We start from the raw sequence: 27,919 nt of genomic DNA, 5'->3' as shown, positions 1-27,919 counted from the left end.
GGCGGTGTAGTCAAAGATTTCAGATAGGCGGAGTAGTAGTTTGTAGGAGGTGATTATGTGTGTCTTTCCGCATTTTCCCGGATTTCATCCTCGGTGATCTCATTTCACCGTGTGTACTTTCGCACGATTCTAACCTCCCACCTGGCTGAAAAGGAGGAAAATAAAGTCAGTCATATATCCCCAGCTTTGTTCTCCCAAGGCTTTCTCATTATTAACGTTACCTTTCACGACATATGCTAGTCTAACTAGGCTATACCGCCTCGTCCACATGCATTGGAGTCCTGGGCCCCGGCGTACCGGCTCCAGCCATGTCGGCGAGGAATGCAGCAGTGGGCGACGGTGACAGAGCATCGGATGAACAGTCAGGTAATGGACTGTTAACAGCGAGAACAGATATCTCAAAGTCACATACGTTTTGTTTGGTGTTACTATGAGAATTTCCCATGTTGGTGCCGTGCGGTGAAGAACAGGCCGCTGGTATTTCCCAGTGTGTACTTGTACTCCGTGTTCTCACCGAAACTAGGTCAGTAGTTCAGTAGAGCAAACTCTGCAGTTAAGTTTTTCTCTAATAGCCTAACCTTTAAAGGCAAATTATTGACAACTTCTTGGCAAACTGTTATTTATATGCCTAGCCAACAAATAAATAATCTCTTCAAGTGAGCTTTGACATTATATCAGCGAGGCAATGATATTCTTTAGTAGCCTATTACAAGGCCTTTCCGGAGACTTCAGTTTTCATAGGATTGTGGCTATCTTGCTAGCTTGCGAACCCTAGCTAATACAGACAGCCTTTGGATATATGTTACGATGTGAGCAAATAATGTCATAACTCCGGGGCAGTGTCTATTGTGGTCAACCATTCGCAAATTCAAATTTTAAATGGTTTGCCTTTGTAATATATGTTGTTGCAGCTGGGTAGCCGACTGATGCCGCGCAATTATCTAACCAATGTCATGACGCCGAATATGTTGGAATCAAACCTATGCCACTCAAGTAGTGTTGGAAGGATGTGACATCTGAAAAAACATTGTTAGCATCATGGTTCAGTGTGACTCAAATGTGTGGCAGGTTTTAAGTTAACTGTCAGTAGCTAGGACATGTTATATATTCAGTATTTCCACTCTATCAAAAAGTGTGCCACTCTAAATTTTATTATTTGTTTATTTAACATGCTCGTTGTTTCTCACGCCAGCAGAGACATAAACTCGTTTTTAACTAACGTAGACTCTTCCGAACAACCTATTTCGCTGTCAGATACAAAAGGAAAGGCATAGCTGACCTTGGACAACTAAAGCAGTATAGAAGGCTCACAACCGTGTGCCTAACGTTATGCTGCCCAATTGGCAAAACACTATAACCATACGGAACACGGTTATATGAATAACCTTATTCTTTGATTTGTGTATATATATATGCAGTTCACGTTATACGGTGTTCATTTTGTGTGTTAGTGACTTGTTTTGATGGATAAAGCCGTTATTGCAGTGTGATGGTTATGTAAGCTAATATGTAGGTCAAACAGCGAAACACTGGGCCACTGGTGTAAGGCAGGCTCTCTTCCTCTTCGGGTCGTCGCCTCACCAAGATTTTCTATTTATTGCACCGATGAAATATTGAAGATGTACTTTGTGCACGCAGAGCCTGTTAAGTCTCCCCAGATGTATCAAAATGTATCATGTGAAATGTTCGAAGGAACAAAGTAGATCGTGGGATCATGTGTCCACAGTTCTACATAAACACGTTAAGTGGTCTTAAGAATACTGATGTGGCTGCATTGATGTCCCCATCATAGAGGTAAATACATAGCTGTTGAGGTGAGGTTTTATTTTTTGTAAGTTGCTCATACATTGCAGTTTATTTTTGGTAATTAATTATACAGATTAAAGGTTGTTGGCAAATTCATTTTCTTTAACCCACTGCAATATTTTTTGTGTAACGTGTACGTTTCTGTCCTGCATCGTGTAGTAGATCTTATTGTAAATATGTCTGTCCATGCTTTCACGCCCCAAAGAAAATAACTCTTAACCCATTCCTAAGTAAAGCACAAGAACTGGCTGGTATAGTGCACTTCGGGTGATGAGAGCACTTGTCCACACCAGGAAGGGCATCTACACTGTGGTATAAAGACGGTTTGAAAGAGACTATCACAACTAGTAGAGGTGGGGCTGTGTGCAACTCAATTGCATGTGGGCACACCAAAAACCAGGCCTGGAAATATTTAGGGTGCCTTATCTGAGTTAGATGCGGGGCAGCTCATTGGAATCAATTTCTCTCCTGACTTATTCGGGGTACCTGCACCAGCTCATTAATTACTGGCCGTGCAAGATTGGGAGAAAAGGCATTTGATGTTTCGCCTGTCTTTTCAATCTTTAAGTTGGCATTGTCAAACTGGCGAGTTCTAGGTTTTTGAAAAAAAGGATACGTTAATGGAATTATTTGCGTCTCCATCGGAAGACTGCATAGATTGTTTGACTACAGGTCAGTTGAGCAAACTTGCAGAGTATTAATAAACCCGAGGGATGTCTTCATGAGAGCATCAAGAAACAAGATCTAAAAGAGTTGATACAAATTGAACTGGCGGAGATGGAAGTCCTATCTTTAAATCCTTTGATCGAACAGTGGGGCCAACAGCGTCTGATACTCCGCAAGGTTCGGTTTCTGTCTCGCGTTCAGGGATGATGACATTAACATTTGAACAACAGAAAGAAATTCTCCAAATTAAAAAGGAACAAAAGTTTTTAGCCAACAAACTTGAAAAACAACTGCAACTAGAGATGGGAGACAGAAAGGGACAACAAGGTTGGCCTGTCTGGTATGATAAGATTCCTACCTAAATTTAATGACCGCAACCCTGACATTTTATTTTCTTTGTTTGAAGGAATTGCAGATGATCGAGGCTGAGACGACTCGCAGCTCACTGCTGTTGCAGAGTGTGTTTACAGGAAAGGCTCAGGAAGCGTTTACTGCGTTATCTGTGTCAGAGCGTGTGTGTGAGGGACGCACTAATGAAGGCCATCAAATTGGTTCAAATTGGACTAACAGACTGCGGTTTAGGAACTGAAGGAAGAGTGACTGGCAGACTCACGCTGGGGTTGCCATGGAGCTCACTGGGTTCTTTAATCTCTGGTGTGTGGCTGTAGGTGTTACCTTCGAGGCGTTGTGTGATCTAATTGTCTTGGAACATTTTAACAAGTATCGTTTCTGAGCATCTGGGCAATTGTTTTAATAAGCACAAAGTCAAAACGGCTGATGAAGCCGACGAGTTTGTCTTAACTCATAAGAGTAGAATAAAAGATCATGTAGGCCTACAGCACAGTTAGCACACAGTCGCCAAGAACATCTACTTGGTCGTTTCAATAAGGCACCGTGTAGTCCTCAATCCAGGCAGGATGTTTCTCTTCTCAGGAAAGGGGACTCTGAAAACAAGTGTCACTATTGTTTAGAGAGTGGTCATTGGAAGAAAGAGTGCTTTGCGCTGCCAATTAGGAATAAACCCAGGTCTAATTATGCTAGATCCGTTGTGTGTGCTGCTTCAGTCAGGCTATTATCGTAGTTTTTTTTTCCAATTTCAAGCCAGGTTGAGGCAGGGGCTTTGCTTATGCAGAAGGATGAGCACCATATTGTTAGGCCTGTGTGTTATTTTTCACGAACAGTTATCAGTATAATTTTATTCCACCATTGAAGAAAAGGCTTTGGCGTTTTGGGCTCTGAAACCCTTTGATGTATACGTGGGCAGTGGGGTGCATCCTGTGGTGCTGTGCTCTGACCACAACCCGCAAATCAGCGTCTAATGCGCTGGGTTTGATTTCCATAGCCTTATGATGTGCAAAGTCGCCACATCCGTGGAGTGGACAATGTGATGGCAGACGCATTGTCCCGTCCCTTGCGTGGGGCGGAATAGTTGTGGGCGTCTTTGTCAGTTCCTCTCTCCTGTCTTTTCTGTTCCTATTCTCCTTAATTTGCTTTTCCAGGCGCCAGGAATTGCTGGTGAACAGGATGGCGTGGAGGTATTGGGGAAGTGGGGATTGATGAATGGTCTGTGGTGGGATGGTGGCGTCTGAGTAGCTGTAGATATGGGAGAGTTTTGGTGGGTATGAGACTTTGTATGGCTTAGAAGTTTACTATGGGTATTTTAAGATGTTACCATTTTGTATTTGTTTTTCACTAGTTAGAGAGTCCCATTTGTTGGCCTCTGTCTTAAGAGGGGGTTGGTGTTACGGCCCTATCTGGCCTTCCGTGGCCTGCCGTCCTTGTGTGCCTGTGCTCTCTCTCCCTCTCTCTCTGCAATAGGTGAATTGGTCCTGATTGGCAGGGGGATAAGAGGTCTGCACTCCACCCTGGCTTTCTCTGATGGCATTTGGCTTTTTTTTCCTGTTTTGGGTTTTACTGACAACCCTAGACACTGACCGGTGCTACGTTTTTGCTTTCTTCCATTATACTGACGTTCTTTACATTCTTTAATAAATTCACGCATTAATTGCAACCTACCATGCGGCGAGCCAAGCGTGTGTATCAGGTGGTTTGCTGGTGTGTTTGCTGGGCATATTTTTAACACTTTCTTGTCTTTCACACTGGGGCAAGATGTAGAGTCTAATAAAGTATACAAAGTATCAGTATTCAGTTTCATTTACTGATGCTTCGTTTTAAATTTGAGTTCTGCTTTTAATCTTTCAAACAAAAGTTGTATTGTGTTGTATGTAAATTAAACAATTATGAAAAGAAATAGCCATTCAGAACTCCACCCTGTTTGCCACTGCCAGTGTCTCTCAACTGCTGTGATGTATGAAAGCATTTTACCTGATGGGTTTGGACCGTTATACTATATCTCAGGACAACTCCTTCTACACTCTCACAAGAAGCCTCAAGAGGTTACAGTCAAATTAATTATTAAGGCATATTACTCATATTGTAGGCACTTTTGGACTCATGGCATCATGAGGCCTTTTTTGTTAGTCTTTACTTCACTTCACACAGAGCTGAATATTTATTTTTAGTTCTTGATAACATTTGAAGGAAAACATTGTTTTATTTTTGTGTTGAGCTGACATGACGATAAATACAATGTAAATAAAATTTTGTAAATATAATGTATGTTGTAAATATTAGTAACAATAAAACATTTTCATGTATGTTCTCATAATGTTGCCACAAAAATACCTTACTAAATCATGATATTCGCTACTTTCATTCAGGAATATAGCATGACATTATTTTGTATCTTCCATAACTTCACGATCTTCATCAAATACCATTTTCCAGTTATAGTAGGTTGATTCCTGCTTTAGGTTCACCTTGTCCTTGACTTTCCCCTGCTGAAAAGGATTTTTTGCTTCTTGGGTATTTTTTGGGAGGACTCTGAAAACAGCACTTTCACATTATGCCTAAAAAACTGTACATGAAGTGTTGCACCCCTCCATTCATAATTGTTTTCTGGATCGGCAGAGATGTAGCCTAAACAACTCGATTCAAACTGTTGTCTTGTGACCTGACTTCCAGTCGCTGGAGTTGTTCAATTATACCCCAGATTTTACGGGTCTTGTTTTTGTTTCCCCTTTTTTCTTGATACACTGCAAATATACTCAGATAGACTTCATAGTGTTGAACAAATCACCAACACTGAGTCACCCAGTTCTCAAAATAGTGACTAAAGGCAACTGCCACTCGGATGCCATGTTTTGCCATTCAGGCAAACAAAGGATCTTTATTTGCCACAGGTACAAACTTGTACAGATTTGTATGATTTGAGTAAAACACATTTTTTCCTGGAGTTTTGGCAGCAAGACATCGTCCAGGTTTACTGTGTGGCCTTTCTCTGAGGTGAATGAAAGAAAGAAAATGGTCCGTACACCAACCGCTTCTAATTGTTTTTGTTCTAAATTGTAGTAAATAATCTTTGAATCATTATTCATCACCGAGAATAACCATCTTTAAAGAATCAGCGACTCTTAGAAACAGATCTATCTTGGATGTCCAAGCACGCAATATGAGTGAATCCACATACGTTTTTAAATGATACATTTAGCATTCAGGATTCCTTAAAGGTTTGGAAAGAATTCTGTCCTATATACAGTTTTTCTACAACTGGTGCTTGTGTTTATGTGATTATTAATAAAAATCAAATCCGTGTCGGGTAGCAACACCAATGAAATGTCAGTATGGTAGTGGAGTGGAGTGAACCACATCTCTTGTTGCTGCAATATCCCCGATTCTGATACTCATCTGAGCTAAGGCGGCCAGCTGGCTGACTGAATGAACGTGTGACACTGTGTTTGTCTATCCGCATAAGGACATCGCATCACCCTGTTCTCAAGGCCCCAATAATCCGCCAAACAGATCTTCACTCGAGAGCCCAGGATTAAAAATCAGGTTGTTGCTGATCTGTTTATGGTTATTTAGGTCAGCGGGTCTATGGAGCAGAGCTAAAAATAGAACCTGTGTTCAGCTCTGCAGCCCTCGCCATTGTGCGCAGAACTCCTCTCACGCACGCACACAGGCCCAAACGCACGCACAGGAGCGCTTGAGGATCTGGAGGAGGTGTTGTGTTGATGTACGGCCAGGCCAGCGGGAGTGTGCCAGGAGAGATTAGGTCATGAAATGTTCCCAGCTGCTGGCCCACGCCCGTGGTCCCACACACGGCAGCGCTGTGTACACATCACATCACCTCACCTCACTGAATGGAAGGAGCTCATATGCGGTGTCTGAATTGATCAACTCGGACCCTTATAAAGTGGCATTATCGGAATGAATAGGATTTACGATAGCAGCAGTGATAGGAGATGGGGTGTGCTGGTACCCATGACTAATCCTGTTGATGTGCTGAGTATCTATGAAAATATAACTGGGGGGTTACGCAGAGGGTTATAATCGAATATGATTACTACGCAGGGTTCAGAAACGTCTTTAAAGTTTAGTTCTGTTTTTGTGTTAGAGGAGGTTAGGTCAATCAGAGCTTTGTGAAGCGTTAAGACTGTGTGCCAACTACTACTCCCGGAAAGGGGGAGGTTACTGGATTAATACCATTGAGACTCGAAGGGTTTAAAGGTGTATTAAAGACAACTTAACTGTGAGAGATAACACATGTGAGAAATAAGGAGCAAAAGTTAACAGAAGATGTATGGTTGTGTGTAAACATTTATGCATCCTTGTGGAAATGACAGATTTGGTTGATTTTTAAAGTGAAAGAAGTAGATACAACCCTGCAGCAAAATAACATAAAGCAATGAGGCTTTCTTGTCATTTTAATGCTGTGTTATTACTTAAGTTATGAACTTTAGAGTAAATTAAAGTAAGATTAAAATGTAATACTAATTGTGGCATGTGCAAAAGTTTGGGCACCATGCTAAGTCACTACACATCTTTTGGCTGATATAACATCTTGCGAAAGATTTTTGTAGGAAGCTCTCTAGTTGTCGCTTTATATTTTATATTTGACTCCATTTTGACATCATATCAAGATATGAACTAGCCTTTTGTAGCCTTTTGCAGATATTGCTTTCTAACGGGAAATTAATTTAACCTAAATGCAAACATTTCAGTTTATGCTGTTAGTTCTTGATATTTTGACTGTAGATTTTACACAGTATCTCTGTGGAAAGTACTATATAGTGATATATAGTTTTTAACTTTATTCATTCTTTTTTTTATCTTTCTCTCTTTGTCTGTCTGTCTTTCAATACATAGGGGATGTGTTGGAGGAGGAGCTCCAAAGCCATTCTCTTTCTGTGTCAGGCCTGGTGACCCCCAGCTCTGCTGCTGCCATGGCCTCTGGCATGGACATGACCAGGAAACGCAAGGGCAGCGTGGACAACCAGTAAGTCACCGAGAGGGACCTTTAGGGGGTGACTGGGTTAAGTGGGGTTCATAGAACAGCCCACCAGTGGATGAGGCTAGGATGAGCACCTTTGTGTTAAATTGCCGCTATTAGACTGAGAAAGGCTTTTAATGTGCCTTTGATTGCTGTAATTTCTCTGGAGGGATTTCATTATGAAACAATTAAGTGGAAAATGAGGTGGAGACTGTGGAGGAAGAGGAAACCGTGTGTGTGTGTGTGTGTGTGTGTGTGTGTGTGTGTGTCCATATTATTATCTCAGCAGTTGCGTGAATACATCTTCTTGTTTCCAGGGAAATTAAATCTGCAATGGATGAGGACATGGATGACGACCAGGACAGGTAGAGATTCTGTCTGGTGTCCCTTTACTGTGATGAGTCATCCTGCTTGCTTTATATAGCACCTGATGTGTGAACCTTTACTCTGCTCTAGGTCCGAGGGGGATGACCAGCATGTGAAGATCAAGTGTTTCAGGTACTGAACTATATGTTTTTTACATAGACCATGATGGGCAATGGCTGTATGTGTTTTATCTGTGTAATAGCCACGCTATTATTCCAACACACACTGTTGTCTCTTCACTACATAACTTACAGCCTACCTTACTGAGTTAGTACCCCATCCCAGCACACACACCAGAAACCTCAGCTTTAGGTGGAGGGGGCCAGTTATTTTTGAACTGCAGAGAACTCGAGAGTGAAACGGCCATTTCTCCATCCTCAGGGAGCCGCACAGTCAGATCGAGAAGCGGCGACGGGACAAGATGAACAACCTGATTGATGAGCTGTCGGGCATGATCCCTTCCTGTAACCCCATGGCGCGCAAGTTAGACAAGCTCACCGTGCTGCGTTTGGCAGTGCAGCACCTCAAATCTCTAAAAGGTGAGAGCCACACTCTAATGGTGCGCACTAGAAATATTTAAAATGCTTTGAAAACTGCTGTCTGTGAACAGGGGTGAATCTGTGTCTGGTTCGCTGTACTGTAAAGCAGTAGCGTTATTGGTTTGCAGCAATAGAAGTATTTGAGTGCCTTAGATCACCCAAAAGATGTGAGGAATGCCCTTAGTGTACTATAGATACCTTTCTGCATGTTCACTGTAAATCCTGAATTGAAGAAGTTGCAGTGTGTCAAAGGGTTTTCAGCTAAACGCAGGTGAACTGCATACTACTGGTGTATTGCTAGGGAGTGTCAACACAACACATTGATCTGTTTAACTGGCATTTGAACCACACACCAGAAACAGTTTCTTTAGTCACTAGTCTTTTACGCTGGACCTCCAGGTACCACCAGCTCCTTTGCCGAAGCCAATTACAAGCCTTCATTCCTGCCTGATGACGAGCTCAAGCACCTTGTACTCAGGGTAAGGATTTTGGATCAGTTCAAATGGGTGATTAAAACTTCAGGTTAAGAGGTTGGTAATCAATTATGGCTGGATGAGGTCATGTCTTGCAGTAGTGGCTGTTAACAGTAGTGGCACACATCTATATTCCCCATGATATAGCTGTCCTTTTTAGAGCCATATTATTGAACCCAGTGCAGACTTGTCTTTATTGTCTTGCATGCTCTTCTTTTTCTCAGTTGTCATCCTTATCCCCCCCCCCCCCCCACTCCACTTATAATTCTGCCATGCTCAGGCTGCTGATGGCTTCCTCTTTGTGGTCGGCTGTGATCGTGGAAAAATTGTCTTTGTCTCAGAGTCCGTCTCGAAGATACTGAATTACAGTCGGGTAAGTTACCGTTGCTAAACGAAATACTAACCGCAAGCAGTTGTTTTGGGGCAGACGGCACACATTAGTGAAGAGGATTATAGGGCTTTGGAGAGCTGTGTGAGCAGTCAGAGGTTGGGTGTTTGTGTGGAACCTTTTAGCTAAGAGGTTAGAGGTAGAAGCGTAAGACATTTGTCAGTATAGAAAAATGGCTCGGTTTCAAAGTGTCCTGGTCTTAAAGCAGACAGCTTATGCAAGAGATGGTGTGTGATTCTGAGGTGCTGTCTCTCAGACGGAGCTGATTGGACAGAGTCTGTTGGACTACATTCACCCAAAGGACATTGGGAAGGTGAAGGAGCAGCTGTCCGCCTCTGAGCTCTACCCCCGTGAGAAACTCATCGATGCCAAAAGTAAATACTGCTGTGCATTTGCTCATGATGTTTACTAACCTTTATTTATGCGGCCGGTGCAATTTGGTGTATTTCTGTGTGTCCTTATGTTCTTGTGGACATGTATTGTTTATGTGTATTGTCTTTTCTAAGTGTGTGTGTGTGTGTGTGTCCTAACAGTCACCCTGTGCTCTTCCCACAGCGGGGCTGCAGGTGCAGGCAGACTTGCCCGTGGGCGCGGCACGCTTCTGCTCGGGGGCCCGGCGCTCCTTCTTCTGCAGGATGAAGTACAACCGGATCACTGTCAAGCTGGAGGAGAAGGACTTCCCCTCAAGCTCCTGCAAAAAGAAAGGTGAGGGATGCGCTCTGTGGGTCGGGGGAAATCAATCCAGTAAGAGATGGCGTTTCTTTTTCAAAATTAGTAAAAAGTTAGTTAAAAAGTTTTTGTCTAAATCGCGCAAGCTAACTGCTAACTGTTAAGCTGACTCTGCTTATCGGTCCCATTGTTTATAGATTCCTTATCAATTTTCAGTGTGGAAAAAAGTAGGTCTGTGCAGGTTTTCAGTGTCAACGCAGCTGTTTTATCTCTGAGTCTGAACACAGTCTAGAATAACTGCTTAATAACAGCCGAACATAAATAAACAAATAAACAACAATGCTCCTTTTATAGGTTATAACTTGGGAAACAAATATGAAACTGACTAAAAAAGAAGCTTGTATGTCTAGTAACATTTGAATAAATTATAATATTCCTTTTCAAAAGGGAATAAGCTTGAACCAAATATAAAACATAAAGTCAACAATTCTTCTGCAGAAAAATGAGCATGTCTGCTTTCTCTTGGAGGAACCTAGATCTCTGGGCGATTGGCGATTAATAGCTAATGACAGCAATGATTACTATCAATAGTAGTGTCTGAGTGTTGTTTAGGAGGTTCTGAGTGTATGGGAGGTTCGCAGGAGTGAAACGAGCCAAAACACAGGGCATGGTTAAGTAAATGACTCCATATCACAAAAACTAGTGAGGCGCTGAGCCTCGTGATGTGATTGCACCACCATCTTGGTCAATCGGGACTTGGAACAGAGTTTGACATCATGCTTCATGAGTTTTTGCAATGTGCAACTGTGAGAAAGTCATGACGCCATTGATAAAAGGAATTGATAACGCCTGAGGCACATCATTCCGATCGATAGGGCAATTTGGAACCGGTTCGTGATTCCCATCGCTACTTGTAAACACAAAAACAAGTACAGCAAAAGCAAGCTAGCTTGCTAATTCATGGATATTTCAGGTGATACATTTGGCAAAGCAATGCTGTAAAAGCAGTTCCTACATTTTGTTTCGTTCCTGCACCACAAAACTACAAAGTGCATAACCTGGGAACCACAGGTGTGCAGGGAACTCGTTTTTAGAACACCCTAAAATCATATCTTTGCCATTTTATTTTGAATAGCATTGGCTGAAATGTATTTACTGCATCACTAAATGTAAGAAAGCACAAAACCATACCCCACCATTCAACAGCATGACTAAAAGAAGCTGTCTCTGAGGTTGTTTTTGGCATATTCATTTGAATTGTAAGGATTGGTCTTGGCCATGTGAGTGCATAGTTCTATCCCGTCTCTAGTTTGACTCAGAAATACTCCATTTGGCAGTAATATGTTTGTATATAGAGCTCCAAAAGCATACACTTGGTACAGTAATGCACCGTTATTTTATGCAGCCTTTGTTGTACATGGTATGAAACCTGCTCAGGTTCATGAGTTAAGTGTACCACAGTGAAACCACTTTCATTTTAGAGGATACACTGTTACTGTACATAGTGTATCATTTCAAAATTCTAAATGTGCGTGCGTTTGCGTCCCAGAATCCCAGAGATACTGCACGGTCCATTGCACAGGCTACATGCGCACGTGGCCCATGAGCCAGCTGGGCCTGGAGGAGGCCGAGGCCGACAAGGAGAGCTCCCACTTCAGCTGCCTGGTGGCTGTGGGCCGCGTGCATCCCCACTCCACGCCACAGCTTAACGGAGAGATCAAGGTTAAGCCCACAGAGTTCATCACGCGCTGCGCCATGGATGGAAAGTTCACCTACGTGGATCAACGGTACGTCCGCTGCCAGTGCTTTACATCGAAATCATACACGCGCAGACCTGATGAGGACAGAGATATGAGTTATACAAGCTCATTAGAGGCTTCAGGGATGACGCATGAACAAAGGAGGTCTAGGGTTACCTGTGCAGTCTTATTATAGCAGCGAGACCTGTAATTGTGTCTTGTTTGGATGTTAACTGTGTCAATTGAATCTGTACATCCTCTGGCCTCACAAAGCAAAGCTGGCATCTGTTGGGCGCCTTTGACCAAAGGCACCGATGTGGAGCATCAACCCACGCATGGAAGCTAGAGGACCAGATGGTGCCCATGCACTAGATCTACCCTCCTTTTGTTTCGTCATAAAAGTGCAACTTCAGGCTCGAGAAACATGCATTGAGTGTGTGTGTTGAGCTATTGTTCACCATATCTTATGATGTACACTAGAGGTTATTTATATACCTTTTGAACTATATATACTATGTTTGAATTGGCCCGAAGAGGTTTGTGTCAGTCTCTGTGAGTCAGTGGGGATGATTAATGTCTCCCCTCAGGAGCAGAGATAAATGAGATGCTCTCCAACAGCATGACATTTCAGAGTGACACACACACCTGCACTTCACTGCACACACTGCATTCCCACTCCAGCTGGTGCCCTTTGTACACAAATGGACCCAAATAAGTGTCACCAAACAGTCACCCTCAACTCACACTGACCAACTGCCAGGATCACACATGCCTACCACACTCTGAATTCACACACAGACAAGACCCACATGTGGCCAATCTAGTGATCACAGTTTTATTGGTGATCATGCTCACTCCCAATAACTATTTATAGCGATATATAATAGGTATATTGTATTTGTATTATTGTATATTTATTTGGTGTTGGAGTCTCCAAAAGTAGTGAAATGTAATTAAGTGAGATAGAACCACGTCTGAAAATGAGGGCCAGTCCTGTGACTATGTATTGTATTTGGGTTGGAAAGCTGATTCTGTTTCAGAATGTCTGTTTTCATTCTGTTTCTGTTTCTGTTTCACCCAACCTTTGGGTGAACGGTTTGTAAGAAATAGTTTTCCTGTTGCAGAGCAACCACCATTCTGGGCTATCTGCCTCAGGAGCTGCTGGGAACATCATGCTATGAGTACTTCCATCAAGATGACTTGCCCCACTTAGCAGATAGACATCGAAAAGGTAGGGTACTATCTTTGTCAACTACTGACAAACGTTTCATAATTTTTTTTATCTTTACATGTTCATTGTCCACCAACTTGTTTAGATGTCAAGGGTATGACTGTTATATTTTGTTAAACTAATAGTAATTTGTTAAGATAACAACATTGCCACATATGGATTCATCTTGGACCAGCTCTTATTTGAGCTTTTTTGATAGCCAGCATTTAACTCCATATTGAACTTCTCATCATTAAGAACATTACTCTCTTTAGTGGAAATCCAAACACGGTATGTTTTTTCTTTTATCCTGCAGTTCTGAGGACTAAAGAGAAGATTGAAACAAATTGCTACAAGTTCAAAACGAAATATGGATCTTTTGTCAACTTACAAAGTCAGTGGTTTAGTTTTATAAATCCCTGGACCAAAGAAGTAGAGTACATAGTATCTACAAATACTGTCATATCGTAAGTACAAAACCTTTTCACATACTGTCTATTCATGGGGAAATTGGGATGTCTCAAAGCATGTACAAAATAGATATAAAATATTTGTGTATACCGGTAGTAATGGTAAATCTGACTCTTTGACAGTGGTAAGAGTAGTATTGTGTTCTTCATTCTCTTTGACAGTGGTAAGAGTAGTATTGTGTTCTTCATTCTCTTTGACAGTGGTAAGAGTAGTATTGTGTTCTTCATTCTCTTTGACAGTGGTAAGAGTAGTATTGCGTTGTGTTCTTCATTCTCTTTGACAGTGGTAAGAGTAGTATTGTGTTCTTCATTCTCTTTGACAGTGGTAAGAGTAGTATTGTGTTCTTCATTCTCTTTGACAGTGGTAAGAGTAGTATTGCGTTGTGTTCTTCATTCTCTTTGACAGTGGTAAGAGTAGTATTGTGTTCTTCATTCTCTTTGACAGTGGTAAGAGTAGTATTGTGTTCTTCATTCTCTTTGACAGTGGTAAGAGTAGTATTGCGTTCTTCATTCTCTTTGACAGTGGTAAGAGTAGTATTGTGTTCTTCATTCTCTTTGACAGTGGTAAGAGTAGTATTGCGTTGTGTTCTTCATTCTCTTTGACAGTGGTAAGAGTAGTATTGCGTTGTGTTCTTCATTCTCTTTGACAGTGGTAAGAGTAGTATTGTGTTCTTCATTCTCTTTGACAGTGGTAAGAGTAGTATTGTGTTCTTCATTCTCTTTGACAGTGGTAAGAGTAGTATTGTGTTCTTCATTCTCTTTGACAGTGGTAAGAGTAGTGCCAGTGGGTCAGGGGCCAAGTCAGAGCCACCAAGCAACCCCAGGACCTCTGAGGGTGAGTTCACTCACAGGGATATCATGTGCTGCTGTAGATCCATGCAGTCAATGAAACCTTCATCATTGGAACAGTACCTCACAGTGGATCATCAGGTTTAACGCAGCACTTTGCCTGTTTCAGATTATTCTAAGAAGGCCCTTCCAATCATCCCTGGCATCGCCTCAACTCCAGGAACCATGATCTATGCCGGAAGCATCGGGACCCAGATCGCCAATGAGCTGCTGGACTTCAACAGGTTGGCATGAAAGGGAATCCAAAGGAAGAGGCAGACATGCGGAGGGCAGAGAGACTAGGCTAGGCTAGGCTAGGCACGAGAGTTTAACAAGCCTATGAGCAAAGGGCACTACCTAGTGGGGAGCAGGAGACTGGGGAAAAAGATGAGTGAATAATTGACTTTGGTTTGGAAGCTTGAGAACTGAACAAGCTTTGTGAGCTTAACAGCTAATGTTCCTTGCTGCTTCTGTTTTATCTGTTTGAGTCAGAAAGCTTCTTTTCCCCAAATGTGTTTTCAAAAAAAGAACACTAGTTATAAGCATACAAAACATTCATTCATCTAATTTTATGTTCATTTGTACAAACAAGTATAGACAGAATCTAGCTTTCACAACATCAATCCTACAAGCAAAATAGAAACCAAATGCACTACAGCGTTGTACAGACGTGTGCAAACAAAATGTAAACAAACAAAAACATCTGAGCCAGAACATGTTGGCGTTTGAAGAGATTCACTTTTTTTACTCGTCAAAATGTTGATGAAAGACAATAAAGTTGGTCTTCCTCCAACTTCACAGACATACAATTCCCCTGCCCCGCTACTTTGAGTCCCAGCTTCATGGTGCTGGATTGGTCTAGCTGTCTTCTCATGTTTTTGTGGTGATTGTGTTGTTCCTTCATGAGGTGCTGGATTGGTCTAGCTGTCTTCTCATGTTTTTGTGGTGATTGTGTTGTTCCTTCATGAGGTGCTGGATTGGTCTAGCTGTCTTCTCATGTTTTTGTGGTGATTGTGTTGTTCCTTCATGTCTCGTTCTCCAGGATGAACTCCTCGCCATCCAGTGGGAATGCGAGCCCCTTCGGTTTGCTGCAGGACAAATCCCCACTGGCCAACACTCAAACCAGCAACAACGTAAGTGTGTGTTTTTTTTTTTCTTTCTTGGAAAGTGGGGTGTGTGTGTGGGGGGGGGGGTGTTGCACAAGAAAAGACCACTCTCTTAGACTCAATGCTTTACATTGTGACATCAGCCAGAATGCAGGGGACGCCACCACAAGCTAAATGAATGTCATGTGCTAAAGCAGTCAGTTCTGGAACTGGAACCGTAACCGTCTTGTGTGTGTGTGTGTGTGTGATGCAACTGGTCACAGGTGACAAATGGGGAAGTGGCAGACATGGAGATAGCGGGCAAGTCCACCTCTGAGGACGAAACGAGAAACACACCGTTTAGTGGAGGCGACTCTCTAATGGGTATGTCCATTGTGTTCTGCTGTCATTTACACCATACATACATACTCATATATATCTCATTCAACCACTCTTGTGGCCTCCCCAGCCTGCATCAGTCCAGCAGCAAGTGTACATGCCAGAAAGCAGCCTTATTCTTCAGCGACCTTTTCTCTGTCCATCTCTCCTTCTCTCCAGAGGGGAGCTCCCAGCTGGACCTGGACGGGGTCGGGGTGGCAGGCCTGGGGAACCTGAGCAGTGACGAGGCGGCCATGGCGGTCATCATGAGCCTGCTGGAGACGGACGCCAACCTGGGCGAGGCCATGGACTTTGATGACATGCACTGGTCTCTGTGACGTCCTAGCACTAGGCTCCAGTTTTCAAAGAATATCTGCCTATTTCACTTAAAAATGACTCTATGATCTCTGCATCTACACGAGGCATCAGGTGTCCCCCTGAATATTCTTTATTTGTTGTTGTTTTTTTGTTGTTGTTTTATACATAATTTATTGGGTTCTTAATTTCCCCTCTGGACACACTGTCACCCCGTGGTGGTGACTGGGGACTAAAGCCCAGTAATATCCTCTTCCAGCTCTGGTGGGTTTCCTGCTGATAGGACAGAGTGGTGATGACCTCCTGACCTCTCACACCTGGAGGAAATGGTCATAAGGCCAAGTGCCTGATTGGGTACTGGAGGAATTTAAGCTACCCGCCTTTACCAGACTGTTTAGCAGTAGTCTCTACCTGATGTCAGAGGTCATTCAGCTGATGTGGAGGTTCTGGTTTCCTCTCGTGGAGTAGTCTACACTTGAAGCATGGATGTGATCAAGCAAAAACGCACTGAATGGTAGATTTTGGAAGGCTCCTACTTCCTTAAGGGATAGCAAGGAAATATTGTGTGTTTATTGCAAAGTGCATAGGGCAACCGTGTGTGTGTTTGTGTGTGTGTGTGTGTGTGTGTGGGTGGGTGGGTGGGTGTGTGTGTGTGTCTTAGGTAATGACAGGGCTTGTAGCCATAGAGATTGGAGCAGTTGTGTTAACGTTTGTTATCAAGTATTTGAACCATATAGGATTTGTTCCCATTTTGTTAAGGGAAATTTACAAAAAAAGAAATATATATTGTATCCCCCATGACTGATAAACGCTGTGATTTTAATACTACCCTTAAAAAATGGGTGCAAATACTTGGTAGGCCTTGAACATTACTCTTGAAATGAATGAATGAATGAATGAATGGATGGATGGATGGATGGATGGATGGGTGAGTATGTGGTTTATAACTGGCCCCATGCTTCTGTCCACTACACTTGAATTTAGTTTGTTGGTAAAGTCGGTCAAGGAACCTCCCCTGACGCCACAGACACCTCTTCTGCCCTCCAGCTGTGCACCAGATCCCCAGCCAGAGGACAACCCAGGGCACTGAATGCAGAGAGCTGCGAGGATGAGGACGATATCTACGCTGTTGAAGAACAATCACGGAGGACAAGTTTTGACACATTTGTCATTCCAGCTGAGGTCACTTCTCAGGGAGCAATGCAATGGAGACCCCTCAACCCCCCCCCCCCCCCCCCCCCCCCCAAACACACACGTGCTCAGACTGGAACGCCAAAACACAAGTCAGCCATGTGGGCTTCCTGCTGCTTATGTTACATGTTGCATTTTGTCATCTGCTTACATCTTTACTGCTGCTGCTGGTAATCACATCATTAGTGACGGACAAGGAAGGAAGTAACAGAGGACGGTTGTTCTTCACTAGTTCGGCAGGCCTACCGTGAGAAGGCTTTTCAGCTGGGATGATGATTGCTGATAACCCCACCCCACCCCACCTTATATTTCTTCTTATGCACTGAGGGAATGAGATCAGTGAGCCGGCTGATGTGATGGGGTGGCCCACAGTTGAGATGGGCAAGGCAAAGCTATGCAGTTTACATTCCTTAGTAGCTGAAAATCTGGATCTCTTTTTCCACGCTTGCCCCTTTCCACCCTAGCATTTGAGCAGAAGATGTATTTTAAAGGTGTTGATAGTGCTGGAAACACTTGGCCACGTGACTTTTTATAACGTTTTTTGAGAATAAATTGTTCAATGTATTACATTATCAACCAATATTAGGACACTGGCAGAGCTTTTTATTTCCCCTGGTCACAATGTTATTCCTCTGAGAGAGTAAGGAATCTAAAGGTGGACTTAGCCCCAGAGCTGTGAATGTTTGGACTGGGGATGTGATCATTATTTTGCTTATGAACAAACCAAAGGTACTGTAAATGAGTCCATTTATAAAGTTCACATACACGGCGCTGCAGTCGCCCTGCGGTTGGCCTCCCTTCCATGGTGTTGAGTTGTTTGACACCCATGTCAATGGCAGTGGGAGTACATTATCACTGTCTTTGAACCCACATGTGTGTAGTGTGCATGGGCTCAGCACTTTATTCAGGGGAAGAAGGAACCAATTAAGACCACGCTGAACCTTGCAGAGCGGCTCTGGCATGGCATGTGGTATTCCTTCATAAACACAAGCGCTGTCTGTTGTGCAACTGCTTACTAAGGTTACAGGAGACAACGTGTAAGCCTGACCACAAATCCCCCCACCCCACCCCCAAATCCCCACTCCTGAGACTCCTGACTGAATGGGAGAACTGTGTGAAGGGCATTCTCTCTTGGGCTGGACGGGGCAGAGCAGTGTGAGACTATGCAGAGGTAGGCATCAGAAGGTCACGCATCAGGTCCTTGGGTCTGCTTGCTGAGATTTAGGGGGGTGGGGGGGCAGGGGTCGTGAGGGCCTTAATCCCAGCAATGGCTGCGCACTTCCTCCATCATCTTCCCACTCCCAAGAGAATACGTTTTTGACCTGTGATGCATGTGCCATAAAAACAGGCTGGTCCTACACAAGGCAAAAAAAGTTACAGGAATCGTTTTCGTTTAGGCTCTTGTTGCATTATACTTTTTTCATTTTTTTTTTTTTTTTAATCACTGTACTGTATATGTTAATGCTCTTTATGATGTGTTTGTGGTTGTTTTCCAGAAGTCTGAGACAATAATTTAGAGTGTGACCACCAATGACTGTTTCCAGTATGTGTGCATCTACTGCTCCGAAAGGCCACTAGGCTGGGGCAAAGTGCAGAAATGAAGTACTGTTATTTAAATTGGTTAGAATTACAGACCTTATCATCATAGTCCCTTCTTTAGTTGGAATGTCCAGTGTAGTCATTTTTCCCACCCTTTTCTGTTTTTTTTAGCTTCGTCTTTCCCTGCAATCAGCATGCCGCCTTCTGTACATCCCTTGGTTATGTAGATTTGTTTTCTTTGGGTCTGGTTTTTATTTTCAACATCGGTTGGATCCTAGGATAAAGGTTTGTTTGCCTTATGGAACATACTGGGCTTTTGTTATGCATTTGTTTGTTTGTTTGTTTGTTTAGTCAGGGTGTTCTGGGCCAACAGTGGTGGCTGGTTACTCTCAGCATTTCATTGGGATCTTTGCACGAGTGACTTGAATACTTCTTTGCTCCTGGAACTTCTTGTGAACCGGGGAAGTCTCCACTGGTCGTAGCTTGGCTTGCCACAGACTGCAGTCATCTCTCATACAGGGTGGCAGGACTGCCATCTTGTGCACAGGATGACACACGGTGCCCATCTGATGCCAGGCCCCCAGAGCCACCTCTGGGCTTACATTTTTGTGTATTTGTTTTAATGTCATTTTTGTTGTTGTTATTGTTGTTGCTGGGTTTACTATGAAGCGCCATCGCTGCTGCTGTCAACACATCTGATGTGGTGGCACAGGGCCCATGTCTCTCCAGGCTGTCATGTACAAAGATTCTTAAATAAACATTAGTTTCCTGTATCTGTCCCAGGTCAATGAGGTGCGCCCACACACAAACCCACACGCTGGGACAATGCAGATTTGGAATCTCTGACTCATGTCTGTAAACATGGATGGTTATATAAATATTATGGTGTGAAGCTGCTGACATTTGTCCGAAGTTCTGTTTCCATCAGGAAAAAGACCTTTAAAAGGAAAATTGAGGTTAATGCTCTCCATTGAGGTTCCCAATCAGCCAGCATGTAGTTCAAAACAGTGAGGTGTTACACCATTTCATTTTAAAAGTATATTATTTGGACAGTTATTGTTATTAATATAACTTAGGTATTTCATGTAGGGTGTGTGTGTGTGTGTATATACACACACACAAAGAGATGTGTGAAATTACTTATTCCGCTTATATCTTGTTCAAAACAACCAGTGTCTCGTGCGTCTTACCTTTCCCCGACAGGCACCAGCAGCCCATTTTGAGCTAATTCCATTTGCCTTGCCTCTCCCCTCCATCCTTTGGCCTCCCACTGGGAGATTACTCTTGCATTATATCTCCGTTCTAGAAGGTCACTAGTAAATGTGATTAATTGCGTGGAAGTTAAGCTGGATGCTGGTATATAACAGGACCCGGGGTCTCTGAATTTGGGTTAAGAGAAGGATGGGTCAAGCTGCCACGCTCCCCTGTAGAAAAGGAGGCACATATATCACTGAACTCTATGAATGGTTCAGGTAAGAGTCTGGATCATTACTCATTCATTATGTCATTTATTAGCATTTTTCAGCTAATTTAAGGAAAGAAAATGAAATCTCTGCTTATCTGGACTGGGCTTTGTTTATCCATTATAGACTCTTTGATGTACTGGTAATTCACAGGCCATCTATTACTATGAATGGATTTGTCCCATTGGAACATCATTATTTATTTTCCATAACTTAATTGTATTAGTCTAAAAATCAATGCTACACTGACATGGATATCACAAATTAAATATCATTGTCAGAAAGTTCACGAACGAGTGTCCAAGTGGTCTCATCACCCTGCACGAATTCAGGAGGCACTTCTGCGATGGCACCGCGGGGGTTGAGTCGGCCGAATACGCCGAGCAGATCTTCCGCACGCTGGATAACAATGGGGTAGGCACCTGCTTCAGCACCAGCTACAGCCGGGCACTGTACATCGGCCCTCACAAGACCTCAAATAATGCGCGGATACTCCTCAATAAATCAGGACTGTGCTAAGAAAGACTTGAATACACTGTTTTAGATCCTAAAGCTTGACAGATCTAGGTTACAATGAAATACATGTTGAGAACATTTAAGTAAGGAAATGAGAATAGCCCACTGTTTGGGATTTCAATTATGATGATGTTTGCTTTGTTTTGTTTTTGGCTACTTCTGGCTTGTGTGTCTAGAAATGTTGTATTCCAGTCCCTTGAGTGGGATAGCCTTAGCGGAGGATTTTTCTGTCTACTCCAGTGCCCCCTTGTGGTAGTTTATGGGTTATGAAGCTGAGTGACAGATTCTATGACCGAGTTCTTCCTTTTATTCACCCCAATTATGTTTATTGGATGAGATGAGTCAGAAGAAATAGTTACTTGTCTTTAGATTTGGAGCAGTGGGATGGGTAAAACACTGTGCAAAGTTTAACTCATCAATGATTGATTGGGATTTCCAAAATAGAATCCAATTTGTCTGACCACAAGAATGCTGAAAGCAAGCCCTTCCAAACTTCAGCTCAGCACTTTTTCAAAACTCTCAGACAGCCTTGTGAAATCTCTGTTCCCTTTCATAATATAGCATTATAGTAAATAATCATCTTATTCAACAAATGCATCCTATATGTTGGGTGGCAGTTAGAACCACACATAAGCATACATGCGAACAGATTTAAAAAAACAAAATTATAATCATGCCACTGACTGGGGGATGTTGCTTTGAAGGATGGAGTTGTTGACTTCCGGGAGTATGTGACAGCCATCAGTATGCTGATTGCGGGCTCGTCCGTGGAGAAACTGCGCTGGTCTTTTAAGCTCTATGACAAAGACAAAGATGGCGCTATAACCCGGGGGGAGATGCTAGAAATCATGCAGGTGGGCCCCACTTCCTCTCCATGGGGGTATTCCACAATATTCAGCTCAACGTGTGTGGTATTTATCAGCTAATTGCACACATGCATATACACATACATGCACACAGATATATACTGGATTTGTAAATTATAATCTTACATTTATAATACAAATGTTTAGTATTGTGTATTTTCAAACTCACAAATAAAACTGCCACTGAATTGCATGTAAGGAATAAATGTATGTGCGTCATATTTTTGTATGTTATATCTAGTTTGTCCACAAGGAGTCAGAGGGGAACACATGTTTTCTAAAGTTTCTCACTGAACCTTCCCTATCTGATCTCAGGCCGTTCACAAGATGAGCGTGGCTGCCTCCATCACCAAACCCAACCCCCTCACAGCAGAGGAGTGCACCAACAGGATCTTTGTGCGATTAGACAAAGACAACAACGGTGAGGATTGCAAAAGGATAAACTGGGGATAACATGAGGAAGACATAGCCTACTATTCAGTAAACCTTTTCACAGCAGATATCCTCTGTCAGATCACACAGTTAAGCATGGGATTATTATAACTGCATATTGTCAATATGTTCTCAAACCATCTGAATTTACATGTGGTGATGTTTGTGATCATTACCTTAATCCAGAGATTTGAGTTGACATGCCGTAAACCCTGCCATTAAACATGTTGACTTCTGTTGAATCCTTTACATACTTGAATTCTACTAAGCTGCTCTACAAGTACCTATACATGACTGTTCCATGTATTAAACTGATACTTGTTTGTATTAATAGAAGTATGGAGTCAAGAGAAATAGTATGCCTAGTGCACTACTTTAAAACCCACAAATGACTCAAGGCAGAAAAACCCAATGCATGCTTTGCATCATGACATCCTATTATGCCAGTGTTGGGCTATCTCAACCGTGAGTCAAACTCCTTTGTTGACTAACCCCTCTGTCACTTCCTCTAGCTATCATCAGTCTGGAGGAGTTCATTGAGGGAGCTCTGGATGACGAGTGGATCAGAGAGATGCTAGAGTGCGACCCCAACACTATGAAGGTCGAGCGGCCACCAAAGCCTGATCTACACCCAGCTGCTGGGGACATGCACCTCCAATCAGCACCCCCTGAAAACAATCAGAATCAGTGAAAAGTTCCAAGCCTGCTGTAGTTATTTGCATAAGTTCCTTCCTGATTGCAGGTCAGGAGTCTTGGGGACCCGGACAGTAAAGGCATCAACATTATTCACCACCTCAAGAAGCACCAAAGAACTGAGCTCAGCTCAGTTTACTTTTACATAGATATGAATCCAAAAGATGCAAACAACAACTTTATTATTCTTGTTTGTGGCTGTTGGTACCATGTAACCTATTGTGGAAAAATGTCACCGTTCCCTCTTAAAATGAAAGAACTTTGCTTTGAGTCATTTGTAAGTCGTATGTTATTGGCTAGCCCAAGACAAAAGAGCAACACTTCTACATAACTGTTTTCTTTCATTAGCCTACGGCGATACAAACTTCAAAGACGTTTCGCTGATGACTGGCTGCTTGACAAGCAAACCCCCAGCTGTTCTGACAACTGTTAAGACGAGTCATTTTGACTTCAAATTAAACCACTTCGTTCTGCACGGCTGCTATAGCTTTCAGAACAATGTAAACAAGTAAATATAAGTAAGCCTTATAATCACATTTTTTTTTCTCGTCTAGTAGGCCTACACGCATATTCAATCTGAAATAACATGCAAGCCGTATAATGTGATCCCACGACTTGTGCGTGCCCCCGTGGCGGGATGTGTGCGCGCCATGACGTACGCCTTCCCTTCCCATCCCTAGTTCTTTACCGTCATGGCGCAGGCGAGGGGGCACTACGGACTACGAGACGAGCATACTGGACTAAGTTAAAAGAAAGAAAAAAGCAGATTTGAAATTGTCTAGGGGAGAACTGTTGATCAAACTTAGTTTGACGTTTATTTCTATCGATATTTGGTAAGTAAGCTTTTTGTTTTAGCGCCTATCGTGTAACAGCTTAACCGAAAATCTTGACTAGTCAACTCAGAGAAAACTTGATCACTTGAATACAAGTCAAAAGTTTGCATATTAGTTTAAAAGTACGTTGCACTGTAGTCTACAGTATAAGAAAAAGTACGTATACAGAAAAAGACGCTTTCAGCACAGAAGAAAAGAAGGGGTTGCCTGCATTGCAGAGGAATTCCCTTCCTGATGTCTCCTTCCAGTTATTAGCTTACGCTACAAATGAAAACATGAATCAAGTTAAATCGAACGCCGGGAATTCTCACAGCTGCAAAGAGAACACTTTGTTACCGCGCGTTTGTTCGTTCTATAAAATGTTTTTGAATGACAGTACTCGCATTTTAACGCCATGACTGCAAGGCACACGTAGCCTAGTAAAACGTAGCTGTGGATTTAACAAATGGTTTTGGCAAAATCTCTACAAACATTTAGCTTATATTGCGAAATGGCGTTAGACAATGGATAGTACAGGAACTTTGCTGTTTTTCAAAGTAATCTCAGTGCTGCTACTTTCTCTGTGTGTGAAGTAGTTCACTGCTCTGCCGTGATTCACACATTCCACGTAGCATGTTCCGAGAGAAACCTCTGACCGTGTAGCCCCACTAGTCAAAGCCCGCTGCTGCAGTTGGCACAGAGAAGTTGGAAAGTGAGATCCCCTCAGAACCATAGTATATTACTAACTTGTTCAGTCTCGCTTATCGAATGATGAGGTCGTTACAAAACTCGGAAACACTTCAGCTTGTGGTATAGAATTACCACAGTTTTTACGCTGCCAGCTTCCTGCAGCAGACCATCAGCTGAACCAGCTGTAGAAGATGTCGCACTACCATTCATGCTTGTTGAAGTAGTCTAGTAAAAAAAAATACACCATGCTGTTTGGTCAGGCGACGTATTTAGTGTGGGTCATTTCAGTCACGTCATAAATAATGAGCGATTTGAAGAACAGCCTCCCACATGTGGGCACTCAATACATTTTTTTTTTTTTTTTTTAAAGATTAGCATTTTATCGTATGTCAGAGTTGATATGGCATATGTTTACATGTTATTTGAGCTCATCAGAACTGAGAGAGGTTAGAGGTCTTATAAGGACTACCATATAGGCAGAGAAGCTGTGATTCTTCGTTTCACAGCCAAAGCCCCTTACTCAATCAGCTGCCTTGTCAGTCACACATCTGGCCAGTTACATTTTTTTCAACCCCTGTCTAAAGAATTTGCCTAATGTCTTCAGACACACATTTGGCATATGACTGCCTATCTGTATTAATATACAGAATTTCTGTGTCCTCTTGTAAACCTTGGCTTTTCCTTTTTGTCTTTCCACTGCAGGGATGTATTGGTAAAGGTTTTTTTGTACGAATTCATGTAGTCCTTCACGCTAGTCACCACATGAAAGTAAACGCAGACAGTGAAACCAGCCCATTGGGTCAGCCATATTTACAAATATGAATGTTTACTTAAGCCCTCAGGCACTTTTATTTTTACAGTTGGGGCTATATATAAACAGTTGGAAACCCCCTACCCCCCTCAGGTGCAAACCATGTCTCACTCAGGCATTTGTGATGAGTGTAAAATTAGTCATATGTATATAACTCTCTCTCCCTCTCTGCCCTCTTCGGCCCTCTCATCTGTGTTTATTTCCGATGCACGCCTGATGGGCGTCCATGAGGATGCCTGGAATGTGTGCCGATGTTGGCCGGGCTGTCGACACCATGCATAGGCTACAGCTGCTCTGCTGTGCCCAGTGACCCTGCCCGTGAGACTGCTGTGATGCTTTTTGTCTGAAGATCCTGGAGAGTTCTGTAACGTGCTAGCCAGGTCTTTAACCTGAGTCGTCCAACAACGTAGCGTCTGTGGCACAGGTTCCTTGGGGTCATGCAGAAAGAGCCACTCCTCCGTGAAAGGCTCACTGTTATTGAGGCTAAGTAACTGGAAATCCAGAAATAGTCCTTTCTTTCACTGTCTCAAGTGCGGCACCATTCCCACTGCCTGATGACACTGAGCGGCCCAGCCTGGGGACCACGCTGTGATCCATGCGCTCATGGGAAGGCATTAACGGGCATTTTCCTAGGATATCTGTTTTTTTACCCTGGTTTTTTTTTGTAAAAGTAAATTCCCCACAGATGGTTTTACTGTCCTTCACACATAATACTGCTTAGCATCCCTCTTTCACATAATAGTTTATTGCTGCTTTTTTTAAGATGAGACAAAGAGTTTGAACTTCTGTATTGGGCCCAATGCGTAGCGCGTGAAAATAAGATTTGCACTAAATCCCCCCTTTGTAGGCGCTTCTCTTTCTGCCGCTGCACATCTCCGCACCGCTCGGGCGAGGCCTGTCGACTTAACTTGCCTGCCACAAACACTCTCTTCCTCCCTCCATTAGAGAGATGAATGACCTGAAGGCTGACATTTCTCTCCAGATTGTGCCAGGGAAGGGCTTTCTGTCAGAGAGCTAGAGTTCAGAGCCGAGGCAGAGTAGTGTGTGTGTGTGTGTGCGCATGTGTGTGTGCCAGTCCCAGATCCTCGTGGATAGAGTCTGGTACTGTGCGAGCCCTGAAGGGTCTGGGCTGATGGCTTTGAGAAGTCAGTAGGGTTTCTCCCCACTCACGTTGTCATGCTTTTCTCTTTGCTTAAGCCAACGTTCCTGATTTTTTACTCCACTGGTAAAAGCTTGCAAGCCAATTAGTTTTCATTTTCTTGAACTAAAAGGAGGCTGAGACAGGTGGGTTTTAAAATCTAATATTGTATGCAGGAATTGTGTGCTATAAAGTTATAAGTTGTATTGTATGGAACTGAAGATCCCTTAATGACTTGTATCAAATCTATCGTGGACTACAAATACATGTTGATATCTAATTACTGGACTTTTGTTGTGTCTGCTACAGTCAGTAGTGAAAACAACTGTTACACAAAAAAGGGCATATCTGTAAATGTGTATTCATTGGGAGTTTCTTGCTGAGACCTGAATTCACCCACATTCTTCACCACTGGCTCCCCTCACTCACAGGTCTCTTCTCTCATGGCACTATATGGAGAATGACACGTTTCCCAGGTTCTCTCAGCCTAGTTGGCGGTCTTAACATGAATGATATCCTTGCCCTTCCCCAAAGGGATTTTGAGGCATCACTGACTTCTCAGCGGACTGAATTTTAGTAGGATCTTATGGCTGTCATGTCCATATTATTTGAAATGTCATATGTATGGTAATGTTTGTTGACGTGCATTTTTGGGATGCCTCGAATTTTCCCCCTTTGTGAAAGGCTGGGATTCTTGAATGCGGATGCTAGAATAGTGAGCCTGTGTTGGGCCATGTGATGTCAGCCAGAAAAGAGCGAAACTTGAGCTTTACAAAGACCTTGTGTGTTATCGCCGTCCGATGCCATTGTGTGACTGAGTTCCAGGAGGAAATTCCAGCCTAGGGTTCTGCTATGCAAAGCAACCTGCCCTCTTAACCCAGAGTGCTCCATGTTTTTGGAAAGTTGAGATGACGTGCATTCCAGAGGAGCGGTAGAAATGCCTTCATTTTCTGCAATTATACCCCTGTTTTGGGGAAAGCTTTGGCATTGCTGCTTTGTTATTGTAATGGTGGCGTTTCAAGAGACATGAGCAGAACAGTCAATCTGTTGTTCTTTCTGCTGCCAGGCTGCTGCTCAAGGCGAGGAGGGTATGCAGGCCTTAGATATCTGCTGTTTGAGCAATGGTATCCTGTTTAATATTATTTGGAAATGTAGTGAAAACGTACTGCTGCCTGTTTTTGTAAACGATTTTGTTGAGTCATGGCCCAGACCAGACTTTCTAAATGGACTTCCAGCCTGTTTTGTTTAAATGTTTTCACTACCTAGCCATAGACTCAGTACCAACAGAAGCTCTCAAGGCTGATGCTTGCGTGGGATATCAACTCTCTTCTGCTGCTTACCTCAACTAGCTGTGTGTACCCCCAGACTGCCCATGTCTCAGGAGCAGAGAAGCCCTCAATAAGCGATTTGTTCCGACCTTGGGGATTTTCATGGCCTTGCAGGCGTGTTATGCACAGCAGCTGCATATGGTGTGAGATGGTGAGACAAACATGTCCTTGGGGCA

At 43.0% G+C, this 27,919-nt stretch overlaps 3 protein-coding genes across 12 annotated transcripts in view; all 3 read left to right on the top strand.

Annotated features, from left to right (window-relative positions):
• The first annotated feature begins 6 nt into the window (after window positions 1-6).
• On the top strand, window positions 7-17,499 carry arntl2 (aryl hydrocarbon receptor nuclear translocator-like 2). Of its 2 annotated transcripts, XM_031564272.2 has the most exons (18): window positions 7-366; window positions 7,681-7,810; window positions 8,122-8,169; window positions 8,261-8,302; window positions 8,552-8,709; window positions 9,109-9,188; window positions 9,463-9,555; window positions 9,827-9,944; window positions 10,126-10,275; window positions 11,789-12,026; window positions 13,103-13,209; window positions 13,505-13,655; window positions 14,426-14,493; window positions 14,617-14,731; window positions 15,529-15,619; window positions 15,856-15,955; window positions 16,130-16,277; window positions 17,312-17,499. In XM_031564272.2, the coding sequence occupies exons 1-18, from the start codon at window positions 309-311 to the stop codon at window positions 17,352-17,354; spliced, it is 1,938 nt and encodes a 645-aa protein (XP_031420132.1). In that variant the 5' UTR covers window positions 7-308; the 3' UTR covers window positions 17,355-17,499. The 2 variants fall into 2 exon arrangements, with proteins under 2 accessions (XP_031420132.1, XP_012677796.2); XM_012822342.3 differs by having other exon boundaries at window positions 16,130-17,499.
• Window positions 17,493-23,234, top strand: si:ch211-245j22.3 (uncharacterized protein LOC563798 homolog). Its single transcript, XM_012822235.2, has 5 exons — window positions 17,493-20,466; window positions 20,739-20,871; window positions 21,678-21,827; window positions 22,155-22,260; window positions 22,784-23,234. Exons 1-5 carry the CDS (start codon window positions 20,396-20,398, stop codon window positions 22,960-22,962), a joined length of 639 nt encoding a protein of 212 aa, XP_012677689.1. The 5' UTR covers window positions 17,493-20,395; the 3' UTR covers window positions 22,963-23,234.
• Window positions 23,235-23,589: 355 nt separating this feature from the next.
• LOC105895667 (liprin-beta-1) overlaps window positions 23,590-27,919 on the top strand; it is a 28,854-nt gene continuing 24,524 nt past the window's right edge. For 4 of the 9 annotated variants that reach the window (XM_031564269.2, XM_031564264.2, XM_031564265.2 and 1 more), the window contains exon 1: window positions 23,591-23,797. The gene's annotated coding sequence lies outside the window, so the exon portion shown is untranslated. Of the gene's footprint in view, window positions 23,798-27,919 lie in introns of all 9 variants that reach the window. The other 5 variants (XM_031564266.2, XM_031564263.2, XM_031564270.2 and 2 more) reach the window with 4 other exon arrangements.

Source organism: Clupea harengus, chromosome 3 (assembly GCF_900700415.2).
Source record: "Clupea harengus chromosome 3, Ch_v2.0.2, whole genome shotgun sequence".
NCBI classification, from domain to species: Eukaryota; Metazoa; Chordata; class Actinopteri; order Clupeiformes; family Clupeidae; genus Clupea; species Clupea harengus.
This window is presented reverse-complemented; position numbering and strand designations above follow the sequence as displayed.

Excerpts from the sequence above, each read along its gene's own strand:
- arntl2 (XM_031564272.2), top strand. The coding sequence starts at position 309 with ATGTCGGCGAGGAATGCAGCAGTGGGCGACGGTGACAGAGCATCGGAT. Across the intron at positions 9,189-9,462 it reads TCAAGCACCTTGTACTCAGG|GCTGCTGATGGCTTCCTCTT; the intron begins GTAAGGATTTTG and ends TGCCATGCTCAG. Across the intron at positions 15,956-16,129 it reads TGGAGGCGACTCTCTAATGG|AGGGGAGCTCCCAGCTGGAC; the intron begins GTATGTCCATTG and ends CCTTCTCTCCAG.
- si:ch211-245j22.3 (XM_012822235.2), top strand. The coding sequence starts at position 20,396 with ATGGGTCAAGCTGCCACGCTCCCCTGTAGAAAAGGAGGCACATATATC. Across the intron at positions 20,872-21,677 it reads GCACGCTGGATAACAATGGG|GATGGAGTTGTTGACTTCCG; the intron begins GTAGGCACCTGC and ends GTTGCTTTGAAG. Across the intron at positions 22,261-22,783 it reads ATTAGACAAAGACAACAACG|CTATCATCAGTCTGGAGGAG; the intron begins GTGAGGATTGCA and ends CACTTCCTCTAG.